This window comes from Balaenoptera ricei, chromosome 15 (assembly GCF_028023285.1).
Source record: "Balaenoptera ricei isolate mBalRic1 chromosome 15, mBalRic1.hap2, whole genome shotgun sequence".
Classification (NCBI taxonomy): domain Eukaryota; kingdom Metazoa; phylum Chordata; class Mammalia; order Artiodactyla; family Balaenopteridae; genus Balaenoptera; species Balaenoptera ricei.
The window spans coordinates 14,762,804-14,775,925 of NC_082653.1; the positions used below are offsets into that span (position 1 = coordinate 14,762,804).

Consider the following 13,122-nt stretch of genomic DNA (forward strand, 5'->3'; position numbering starts at 1 on the left):
ACTAATGATTACCATATGTCTTTAAGACAAATACTTTTAAAGCTCTATCAGCCTTTTTGTGCCAAAAGATTTGTCCTGTGAACAGCGTACACATTGTCCAGACTATTCAGTTACTTGAAGTAAACTATCAAGAAGTTAAAAGAGCAGTGACCAACAGAAAATTACCCTCTGTAATTCTCATTAATGAGAGGCATTAAGGAAAGGATCAGGGTAAGGCCACTGTCTGAAGCAGCAGTACATTAGGGAAATATGAACTGTACTGACAGCTAAATATATAATACCAGCATGCCTGCTGCTTTTTAATATGAGTATTTATAGGGATGGTCATTTTCATTCTTTATCCTGTCACTAAAAAATAAAAGATAATAGGTCAACTGGACCAATTACTTTTATGTTAAGAAAATAATTCCCCTCAAAGAATCAGAACTTTTCCAGACCATAAGCCTCTTTTCCCTTTATTTCATGTTCAGAACAACATTATTGTTGACCTATGCAAAGACCAACAACTTTAGGCAAAGAGCAGGGGAACTTAAGTTGCATTAGTGAACAATTATAAAGCGGAGTGTCTTGTAACTTTAGTTCTAAAAAATATCTTGAGTGGTCCCCTGGTTTGGATCTGGAATGATTGAATTACTGAAGGTTAGGTTGATTCTGCAGCTAGTGGGCAAGCTTTGAAGAACTTTGAATTATAAGTACTTTGGCTTCAAGTTGCATATTTAATCATGAAGTTGCAGATTGAGATAGTAATAACAAGTATTTAGGGTCAGAGATGATACCAGAAATTTATTTTTAATCTCTATTCAGAAATTACTTTTGATATCCAAAAGAAAAAAATAGGAAAAACATGACTTTCACTCAATTTTACAACTTAGAGTTATAAATATATAATTGAACTTTTTTGCAGCCTTTGGTAAACTTACATTAGGACAGCATCAGAGTCACTAGAACAGCTTTTTGGAAATACAGATTCTTGGCTGCAGCTCCCCACCCCAACTCCTAACTGACCGATCTTTGGAAGAGGAAGCTGGAGAATCTGCCTTTCAGAAGCCACCCAAGCAGTTTTTATGTACAATAAAGTTTTGAGAACCCCCGATTTAGGACTTTAGAAAATGAGCTTTCACTGGAAATGGAAGGTTGAAGCGGATTCTAGTACTAATCTATTTGTATAAGATTACTAATGGGAATTGACAGCTCTGGTTTATGGTTGAGTTTCCGTTAATGCATTTGTTTTAAGAGAGACATTTTAACTGTAAAATGTTTTTTGGCTTCATAGTTTGAACTAGAGGTAAGAAGAATAGTTACAATGTCTGGAGTTTTCAATATTTTAATCCCTTCCATTCACATCAGTCAGATGCTTTCACCTTATTGAGAAGAAAGCATACCTACCAAGATTGCATGTTCTGCTTAATAACTTTAGATTTGCTTCACTTTGCTTGTAATAGTGTGAATGTGAAATTATATGTATGTGTCCATTTTTCTGTTTGTTGCATTTAGATGTGAAAACAAAATGCCTCAGAAGTTCTAGCCCCTGCCAGCAAAACTATACTGACAGCTCTAGTTTGCAGAATTTAGAGAGAACTTTAATGGGTAGTTTGACCTTTTTTAGCCAAAGAAGTGGATAACGTGCTATTTAAAAGTGGCAAGCTTGGTGGTTAATATTTTTCCTGCCAGTTTATAACTACAGGATTGGAAAAAGAAGCTTAAATTTTCAGGATACTTTTTAAATGAACAGATGAAATTGAAGGGAAGTGATGGACTGCACACTCCTTGTGGGAGGAGGAGGCACTGACCTTATAATTGGATATTATAATTATTACCTTTAGCACTATGGAAACTTGGGTTGATCCCATTTCCTTTGGAGGTTGCTATGTGATTATACTTTCTATACTGTTTTCAGGGATTGTATTTTTACAGATTTTAGCCATTGTGAGATGTTCTTTGTAACATGTTTATGAGCTATTTCCCCTTGAACACAGGAGTTTAGAAGGCTTTCTAAATGGAGAACCTAATTATATGTTATGCATAAACTACAGGGATAAATAGATAATAGAGTAGTACCGTAGTTCCCAAATACCTGCCAAGGATCACCTGAGAAACTTGTTAAAATGCAGATTCCTAGGCTTCATCCTCAGATTCTAAAAGTTTGAGAAGGGGTCTAGGAATCTGATTTTTAAACATCTTCTCAGGTGGCTCTGATGTATTTTCATTAAAGAAATGTGATGTGGAGAATGAAAAGAATATATATATAAACGGAAGGAGAGGGTGAGGAGTTGTTTAATGGGTATAAGAGAGTTCGTTTTGCAAGGTGAAGTTCTGGAGACCTGTTGCACAACAGTGTGAATATGCGTAACAATACTGAACCGTACACTTAAAAATGGTTAAGATGATAAATGTATATGATGTGTTTTTTATCACAATTAGATTTTTTTTTTACGATATTAGAAAAAAATGAGGAAGAGTGGTTTGTTGTTTGTTTCTTCCTAATCAGTGGATTGTTGATATTAAATACTGATTCCTCTGGCCATCAGTTCATTTTATATCCCTTTATTGAAGGTGAAATCATAACGTTTTAAATATTTTTCTCCCACATGGTCCCTTCAGTGTCAAACCAATGATCCTTGAAGGACATGATTATAATGGGCAGTATTTTGAATGTCTGAGGTTTAAATACATTCTTTTTTTGAATATACATACAGTAAACCTTCATTAATTTGGCTTCACTGAAACTCTGTTTATGGTAGTTCAGTTCATAGCCTCCTAACAGGCCCTCTTGCCACCAATTTCTTCCTTTGCCATGGCAAAGTTTTTTGTTATCTAGTCTACTCTGGCTTGCATCTGTAATTCCTCTCTTTTCCTGCTCCTATCCTCCCATCCCCTACATTAAACTCCTACGGTATTTCTAACTTATGTCCTTCACACCACTCCTTTCCCTTTGCATGTGCTGCAGTGACTTCTCTCTTTCTGGTAAACGTCTACTCATTCTTCAGGACTCAGTTTAAATGTTACTTTTAGGCCTTCCCACCTCCTCCACCTCTCTCTTGCCCCCTGTTCCTCCCAGTCTTCTCTCTGCCCTGCCACACACATAAACATAGTTAGGCCTTCATTATCTCTGCCACAATCTCACTTTAAATTATATTGTGATTATCTATATACATGTGCTTCTCTCCTTTATTAAGCAGTGAACTCCTTTAAGGCAGAGACTTTAGCCTTGTTGTTTCCGTATGTCTTAAGACCTAGTATAGAGTGTGACACGTGGTATGTATAGAAGCATTTGATGTACTGTACTTTTTAAGTTCATTAGTTTTCTAAGGATCTCTACTTGTACAGTTTACTGAAATTTTACCTGTTTTAAATAAACCTGTATTTTGAATTTTTTGTAGGTACAACTTTTTTAGTAGTTTAGATTAGCTCAACCTTTGTCAGTCCAAATTAGTGAGCTTTTTCTCTTAGCTGATAATCTTGAATCAGTATAACTAATACAGGTAGAATATCCACTTTATCAGGTTCAGAGAAATTAAGTGACTTGACTAAATCCACCCCCACCCCCCCAAAGTAGGACTAGAACTCAGATTTGCTGATCCCAGCCAAGTGTTCTTTTATCAAAAGAAGTCAAAAGGGCCGAAAATTAAATGTTGACAGAGAATTTTTGTCTGAGGGGTTGAAGTGAATAGAACGTCAGTAGCAAAAGCCAGAAACATTGTGGTTTGAGGTGATAGAAATCGAAGTTGTAATTGAATAAGTAGGTCCTATCCTATTGAGTGTCTGGGGCACTTACACATTGCAGTGATCAGCATAGACTGTGCCTTTTCCAGATTCCATCAGCATTTGATCAGGGAGTCCTCGCCAGTATTCAGAATGGAAATAGGTCTTTCTACTCCCTGTTGGAGTCAGCATAACATGTTTAAGCACTTTAGTGTCAGACACACCTGGTTTTGAGTTCTAGCTCTGCCTTTTGATCATCTTGTGACCTCAGCTAAGTCACTTAATTTCTCTAAACTTCGAATTTCCTCATTCACAAAATAGAGATCGTAATAGTACTTAACTCCCAAGAGTTGTAGAAAGGATTGCATGAGATAATGCACATAATGTTCTTATACAGGCTCTTTCCCCCATTCCTGTTCCCTGGAATAATATTCTAATACTGTTAAGGACATAATAATTATTTTAATTAGAAATTGAAAGAGATAATCAAATATGAGGGAATGTGTAGTTTTCAAAGTGAGCTTAAAGGATTGATTTAGAAACAGCAAGCAGGGCATTCTCTTATCCCTGACTCTTTACAGTATAACTCATTATAATATCCCTGATGTTACAATGTATCATCAAAGTCATCTTCATAAATATAGTTTCAATGAGAAGTCCTGTCCTTTCCCTTCCCAATTTTAGGAGTTACTGTGTGATATCCGCTGTCTCATCAATATGGTTTTCCAAGTAGCATCATCTTTGTCATCATGTATCTCCAATTTAATAATTCCTGATTGTTGGTTGGTTTTCAACTAGACCTTTTGGCAAGCTGTATTTCATTTGTAATCACTTACTGAAATTGTAGTGAATTCCCTGGCAGTCCAGTGGTTAGGACTCTGTGCTTCCACTGCATGGGGCCTGGGTTCGATCCCTAGTCAGGGAACTAAGATCCTGCAAGCCCTGCGGCGCAGCCAAAAAAAAAAAGAAGAGAAAAAAAAAAAGAAATTGTGTAGGCTTCTGGGTTATTTCAACCAGTAGTGGTACTGTCAAATGTTGTGGTTCAAAATGCACTTGTTTAGAGTTGTTCTCACTGTTTTCCATTGTGATAGTCTTTGAAGTATAAAAATTGGTTTTAAGGTGAAAAGAATTATTTTACAGTGATACAATTAAAAAATAGAGCATGGGGCTTCCCTGTTGGCGCAGTGGTTAAGAGTCCGCCTGCCAGTGCAGGGGACACGGGTTTGAGCCCTGGGCCGGGAAGATCCCACATGTAGCGGAGCAACTAAGCCCGTGCGCCACAACTACTGAGCCTGTTGTGCTCTAGAGCCCGCGTGCCACAACTGCTGAGCCCACGTGCCACAACTACCGAAGCCCACGCACCTAGAGCACGTGCTCCGCAACAAGAGAAGCCACTGCAGTGAGAAGCCCGTGCGCCGCAACAATGCAGCCAAAAGTAAATAAATTAAAAAAAAAAAAATAGAGCAAAGCAGTTTCTGATACTATGAATGAAACATGCATTTTTATTTATAACATATCTAAGAACCATTGTGTGAACCCTGTCTGGCATATTAGTCTAAAATAAAGTTGTAGATTAGGCATTGTGTCTTCCTTTGGGAGTTCTTTACCCCATTCTTTTGTGATTTAAAATAGCTCTGCCACTTCCTGTATAACATTATGTTTTCCAGATTTTTCTCCCATTTTTTCCTTTTATGTAAATCCCTTCAATTGATGCTGTTTTTCTTGTCTAAAAATTCTTACCTGAGTAGTACTTTTAACTGTTTTCACCCCTTGGAAATCATAGATATTCAGGTGAAAGTTAAGCACCTTGTGGTGATGGTGATTTTGAATGGCATTCACATTGCTAATAAATTGACAAAGTATAGAACTACCAACCAAACTGAGGTGGAAGAGACACTAAGAGACTGAGTTGGCCCGGATAAAATAAAGCAGGAGGGAAAAGAAGCACCATTTCTTCCCTTTTATATGCAGAGGAGGCATTCCACCTCTCCTTGGAGGCTCTTAAGTTACCACTGCCCTCTTGTTAATTATATTCTCTCCAATTTTGTTTCCCACCTAATGTCCAGAAAGAGTCCCAAATTGTCTTTCCATCTGTTTTCCCTTCTCCTTTACATTAATATTTCTGTTTCCTTGGTGTAGATTATGTATCTCAGTAAGGATTAAGAAATAAAATAATCTAATTCAACTAATTAATACAAAAGCCTCCTTTACCAGTCCCAGTATTTGCATTTTCAGAGAGAAACTTGTTCAAATGAACCTCCAATTGATGAGTTTTCAAATTGTGTGACAGAAAATTGGGATGGGGCAAGGTTTTTTTTTCTGATTCTTTAAATCTTTGCTGTACCATGATAAGCTCCCTGAAGTTATTTCCACTTTTGGTAGCTTCTGTAGTCTTCCTGTATTTCTGAACTCCTAGGTTTTCCAAAAGTTCCGTGTGCACATATGTTAGGATTTTTTCTGTATGGGAATTGGTGGTGATGATAGTTTTTCATAACTCTCACTGAAAACCTCTCCACCTCTACCCTAACCTGAGCAGTGAGTCCTCTTAGATGGCAATGAGACTATCAAAATTTTCCAGGTCTCATTTTCTCCATATCTTACTCAAGGTGGAGGTTTAAGGAACTCTTAAAGAGGAATGAATAAACAAACACTTGACATACCACACTAAAAGTTTGCTAACTCCTAAAATTAAGAAAATAGTCTAAGAATTTTCTTTTTTGCAAAAGAAACATAAGCCACACCATCCAAATATAATTCCTTTGGACTACTCCATGAAAATAGATACTAGGAGGCAAATTACAATCAGAATCGTTTAAAGATATAATCTTGAATTTTTAAATCTTTCAAATGATTGCAAAAAAATTTCACCAACTTCAAAGGAAAATATGTACCTCATTCATTCTAACTGGAACCAGTTTTGCTCCAAAGGTGTATGGTACGTGAATACTTTGGTCTCCCCAGTCCTATATATAATGGCCCTCACAGAATTGGATATAATTATACAATATAGTAGTCCTTTTCATATGATGAGGGCAAAATTATATAGTATTTATAGACACCAATTAGAGTAGTACCATATGTTCCATACTGTCACCTAAACATTTGCCAGGTCAAGTCAACGTTTAGATGAGTTTTCTTCATTCACAAGGCCATTTAATAATACATGGAATCCTGCTGGGAAATATGGTACCTATTTATTTATTTATTTATTTATTTATTTATTTATTTTAAAATAGCTATTTGGTTGCCCCAGGTCTTAGTTGTGGCAAGTGGGCTCCTTAGTTGCAGCAGGCAGGCTCCTTAGTTGCGGCTCGTGGGCTCCTTAGTTGTGGCATGCAAACTTTTAGTTGCGGCATGCATGTGGGATCTAGTTCCCTGACTAGAGATTGAACCCAGGCCTCTTGCATCGGGAGTGTGGAGTCTTATCCACTGTGCCACTAGGGAAGTCCCTATGGTACCTGTTTAAAAGAGTCTGCACACCACTAACACCACTCCCCATGTATTCCAGAGATACTTTGAAAACTACTTAAATAAAGACATTACATTTGTCTCTGAATCATAGTTGCCATATATTAGAAAGCAGTACAAAGTAAGTGAGCAGACTAGGTCAGTAGGCCCTTCTAAACCTGAAATGATACTCTTCACAATTACATATAAAAGGAACTAGATACTCCCTGTAAGACATGTCGTTATACAACATGTAATTCAGGCCTTAGTGAACTTTAAGGGTTGTAACTTGTGACATACAGTACCAAACCCATGGTCAGGTATTACTGGCCAAGTCCTTTAGAGAACGCATTTTGTTACCTTCAGTTTGGTCAAAAGCCATTCTCCTAAAGATAATGGACTTTGACTTAAAATGGAATTGAAGATGATTCTCGCTTTAACAGGAACTCAAAAGTTGACAGCATAGCAGGGTAAAGGCTATACAAGACCTCTTAAGTTTGTTATTACTGTGGTCTTTCACATGATAAGATTCTGGTTAGAATTTTTCAAACACATAATTACTGTTTTAAAGCACTCTATGTAAGTGCTTAATACCATTTAATGTCATTAGATACACTGTTAACTGCTTAATATGGAACAAGGGGAATAAAATTACACTGCAGCAGAAAGCAGTTTTATTTCTCCATTTACTAAAGTATGAAATCTTTAATGTACTTATTTATCTTTAAGGCATATAAAAATTGTCAAGTGTTATCTTTGGGCATGGATTGGTATTTTAGATACTTCATCAGTTCTTACTTACATAATGGTGTTTTTATTTTTCAGTTTTTGCAGAGCAGGTTTGTTTTGTTTTTAGCAGGGAGGCTTTAAGTGCACAAATTGGCTTTCTGTAAGTTTGTATGTTTCCACTGTTCTTTATCTGGTTGTGTATGCTAGGCTTCTGTAACGAAAACTTAGGATGAGTGTTTTGTTACCTAACCTTACTATACCAAATGCCAGTTTTTATTCTTAGGTACTTATCTATGAGGGTTATAGATGTTAACATGTCATATACTTTGTTTAGAAAATAATAAATTTCTTTCCTACATCTCATCCTGGAAGATTCTATCCAGTGGAATGCAACACAAGGCAAACTAAAAGGAGGCCCTGCTTCATGGAATATTCGAAGTTTTAAGACAGTGGATTCCAGCCATTACTTCTTTATAGCATAAAATGGAACTATTTGCCTTTGCTCTTTCTTTTCTTTTTTTTTTTAATTCTCTTTCTTCCTTTCTCCTCCCTCAAAAAAGAATCTTACAGCTGGTTCTCCAAGAGTTTAGAAGACAACCTTTTCCCCTTTCAGAGGGGGCAATTGTTAGGTTTAGGCTTGGCATAGTGTTAAAGCATTGACATAATCAGTTTTACACAAATTATGTGTTAGCTAGAAAACTGAGGGACATTCCCTACGAAGCCATGACAATGTACTGCCATAACTTAATAAAAATTGCCCAAGTGACTGTGCGTCTCCTGAATGGATTTTCTTACACCATCTGGTTGTCATTGTAGTTTTTTTGTTGTTGCTTTCATTTGAAATGTGCTGATGATCTTGTTTTTATTCCGTAGCATTGAACAGATGGGTTGATTATTCTTTTCAGATATTAATAAGGCAGCGGAAAGAAGAAATATGAATACGGCTCCATCAAGACCCAGCCCCACACGAAGGTAAAGTACCCTGAAGCAGTGAGTTACCTTGGGAGAGTTGGGCTCTGGGGAGTTAAGCCCAACTTCGTACATCAAGGGTCTTTTCTTCCCCCCAACAAATCAGAAACGCTCAAGCAAACAATAAGAACATGAACCTTGTGTGAAGGGCCTTGCTGCTTTTTTAAAACTTACATCAGGAGATGCAGAGGAAGCTTTGTGTTTTCCGTGACAAACCCAGCAAGTCAGCTTGCAACATAAGTTGCAGGCGATTGGAAGAGGATAAACCTCTGTCCGTCTGCAGCTCACGTGTCCATGGGAGCCTCCACAGCAGGAGGAGTGCCCGAGGGTCGTTGGTGTGTGCTGCGCTGCACTGCAGCAGGCAGCAGAGATTCGACTCTTCATTCCAAATGGCTGCTGGCCCAGATGTTAACCCAGGTTTACAGGCAGTGCTGCCGTGCCTGTGCTGCAGATCCCCTGTGTGCTCGCGTGCTCGGGTTACCTATCGAGGGGGAATAAAAAGGGAAAACACCCCACCTCTCAGAAGTCTCCCTTTCTCTTAGCTTTCCTGGAAATGAAAGGCATTTCCCCAGATGTTCTTCCACTGTTTACAAAAGAGGTGTTCAAGATGTGCATTAAATTGGTCCCTTCTCTTAAAGAAGAGCCTTATTAACGTTACCATTTATACCAAAGATGAGAATATTGTATTCAAACTGTCTGGCTCCGTAAACAGCACACAAGTGGATGTAGTGTGTGCGGTTTTGTGTGGAATGCAGGCATATATATCTCATATCTGGTGTCTCTTCATGGCCCAAGTGGATATTCAGTATGGGTTTTGCCTTTTCCCCTAAGTAAAACGCCAGTTTTCTGCAGTAAACTATGTACCTAAACTATATACCACAGTAAACTACATTTCATGTGATAAACTTAACACTGCTGAGTACAATGAATCCTAGTCTGTACTGGTAGCTCCACAGGTCACTCAGGGATATACCCAACTAGCTGGGCATTTACACATAACATACAGCTGTCCTGCTTTGGAACAAAAACACCTATAGTTTGTTACCTACTTATAGGAAGGAATGGCTGCTGTGTGTTTGGTGTATATGCGCCCACTTGGATGTAAGGATATTTTCTAAGCTACCAGGATTAAATTACATGTGTCTGTTCTGCAGAGTTCAAGCAGACCCTAGAGGCAAAGTAATGCTGCTGATTTTAGTAAGATTCTTTGAGCACTCTGCCTGCACAGAGGAGTTGAGTCTGACACCACAACTATAGCTACACTACAGCTGTTAGGTGGATACCCTGGTCATCCATTGGTTTCACTGCAGAAATGAGCATATACATTGGTATTCTGTTTGTTCTCTCTAACACCATAAGGAACACCTGCAGCTTGCAGGTATATACTGTATTGATTCATTTTGTGTGTATGTGTGGGTATGCTAAAGAACATAAACGAATCCTGTAGAACTTCAGCAAATCCATATAATGTCTGCTTCCGTTGTGCTGCATCTAACCATGCTGCAGATGTTGGGCAGTCCCTTCTGTGTTGCTCCTTGTTGCCCCAATAAACATGGAATACAGGTGGCTAAGAGTTTGCATCTATTGGTCAGAAATACGGGGCTCCACTGGAAGTTGTGGTTGCTAAATGACTTGAAAGGAGATACGGTGTACATCTAATTTCTAAGGAGCTCTAATGTGTGTGTTTCTGAAGTAGGTAGCTTACCAGGAGTGTGGAGTTGGCCACTATAAAGCTCCACTAGTAAAATCTTCCTCCTCTCTGTTGTCCCCATGATGCTTATGATCTCTAGGTAATGTTGGTGTGTTTCCACAGGCAAAAAAGGGGGGGTGCACATCGCAGAATACAGAGTAGTTCCCATTTGTGCTATGGATTGAGAAGAATATTTTATGTCATTCCGTTAACAATATACCTAACCAGATGCTTTTAACATTTCCAGTTGATTGTAGGTATTCAACCTACATTGGCAATGTAGGGGAAATAACCAACTCACCTGGTTGGAATCCAATATAGCCATTGCCAGGGCAATTTATATTTTAAATTGCATTAAATTTAAAAGATTAATTTCATCCCAACCTAAAATGCCACTCCATAATTTCATCTGTAATAGAAGAAATATTTTTATGCTTTTTTTCTTCTTTTAATACCCCCCCCCAAGGAAAAACATACAAACAACATTGGAGGGGGCCTTTTAAAATGTTCTCCTTACCAGATTTACAAATATAAATACACGTTACTTTTATATACCTTTTAATATATCATCTTCCTCAGAAATAAGTTCTAAAATGAGGTTGTTTGGGATGTGGATAGGGCTGTGGCTTCCCGCTTTATTTACAATCAATAGGAGGGACAGCTAGGCTAATTCAAATTCCGTTAAGAATCAGTCTTCCTTGGTGATAGTCCCTAACTGGATTCCTCAACATGTTGTTTACCATGATTAAGTTTCATATAGTCATGCTTAGTAAGGTTCGGGGAAGAGGATGTTCACATCTAGTAAAATCTTTTCTGGGCCCCATCTAAAAATCTAAGCAGAGTCCCAGGTTTCTTTACATTTAATAAAAATAAAAATTTTCAAACCTTAAAGCCAGATAAATCGAACATTGTATTCAGAATAGAACACTAACATTTTGATCATTGCCCTGATCACGTATTATCTCTTGAGATATACCAATAGGGTAGAAATAAAATACAGTAAGTAGGCAAGGTGTGTGGTTAGTCTGGAAGGGGCTGGCTAATCATTTCTCTGAGGGTGAACACTGGATAGCACTGTCTTTTTGGGTGCGTGCTTCCAGTCAGAACCTTGAGATAATTCCAAGTGAAGCAGTATGTTGACAACAATCCAACTGCCTTCATTTGGCAACCCTAATCATTTTATATGCCCCCAGGCATAAGGAAATGCATTATTCACAGGAAAAAAACCCACTACCTATAGCAAACATTTCCCTTAAGTTGTAACTCTGTGTCTTCAGTGTTGCTACTTTTAATAAGAGAATTGTTTTTAAGCATGTTGGCAGGACTTTTGTAACATCTTGTTTTGCTGGACTTTAACCTTGAGTGTCAAAACACCTCAGTATCTTTGGGAATTTTCACAGGATTATCACCTCTTCAAATGTCTCTGTAAGCCACGGTTTTGCTGGCTTTGCTCTCCGTTCAGTAATATGCCTCCCTGATGACTCCAGCTGTCAGAATGTGGTTCTGACAATATTGGCCCAGCCAAGCACAAAATTCTGCATCAGGGATCCCTGCTCTGGATCAGATTTCAGCCTGAATTCTCATCATTTAATCCTTGGACCACTTCACTGGACTCCATTGTATGCATTGAGTACATTGCATAGTTACCATGCAGCTTGTCTAGCATTGGCGCTAGGCATCAGTCCTTACCTTCCTCAGAGACTGGACCATGATTCTCGTCGTACCTCAGTTCTCAGTTTTCATCTTCAGCTCAACACTTCGGCAATCCAGTTCTGGAATATATCCTTATGCAGAAGTGGCCTCCCAAGTGAGACTCTGCATTTCCTAAACCTTCCTACATGACCTGAAAAAAAGCAAATAGAATTAACTTGTCTACATCAAGAACTCTGCAGAGAATTTCCCTATGTATTCGTGAAGGATGTTAGGCCTGGTGCCTCTTTGGTGAAAATCGTTGAGGATTGGTTCATCAAAAATAACCTAGACATCATCAACTATATTTCAGTTCTTTAAAAAAGAAATAACTTAACTGTAGACAAGTTTCTTATGTAGCCCGAGGTGATTTCTGTGTATCCACAGTGTTAATTCCTTTGATAACTGCTTGCTTCTTGGGTATGAGACAGCCCTAGCTCTAGGTGGGCTTCACAATTACAGATTGCAGGCTGTGATTACCTCTGCACTAACACTTAAAGAAGAGCCGTCAGTTCTCAGCAAGTGCTGCCTCTCTCTACCAACAGAAGAGTCGTATTTGTGTTTGAGAAAATCATCAGTGTGCTTCCTAGGGAGAAGCATGGGCACTTATAAAATTTGGATTTGTAATGTGTGATATCTCATTGCACCCCATTATCCTACCTGCACCTAATGGCAAAATTCTGTACAAGTCTGTCATCTCTGTTTCTAACAGCATGGAGCGCATGGTGGGGGATCAACATCACACAGCAGCCGGCCATTTAGAGAATGGTATTTGTGGACAGTATCTGTGACAGAACAGAAGTACGAAGAGCTGATGAAGGATTTTTTTTCAGGAGCAAAAAAAAAAAAAAGGCTGGCCTCCCAAGGAAAATATTACTGTGAACAGAAAGAAAAAA

General features: G+C 38.3%; 1 protein-coding gene across 3 annotated transcripts in view; it reads left to right on the top strand.

The window, feature by feature from the left end:
* The window catches only part of NCOA5 (nuclear receptor coactivator 5), a 30,808-nt gene that overhangs the window by 2,897 nt on the left and 14,789 nt on the right, over positions 1–13,122 (top strand). For 2 of the 3 annotated variants that reach the window (XM_059898607.1, XM_059898609.1), the window contains exon 2: positions 8,784–8,850. The exons of the other annotated variant lie outside the window; for it this stretch is intronic. In XM_059898607.1, coding sequence (XP_059754590.1) covers positions 8,813–8,850 — 38 coding nt within the window. In that variant the 5' untranslated portion in view covers positions 8,784–8,812. The remainder of the gene's footprint in view (positions 1–8,783; positions 8,851–13,122) is intronic. 3 annotated transcript variants of the gene reach the window in all.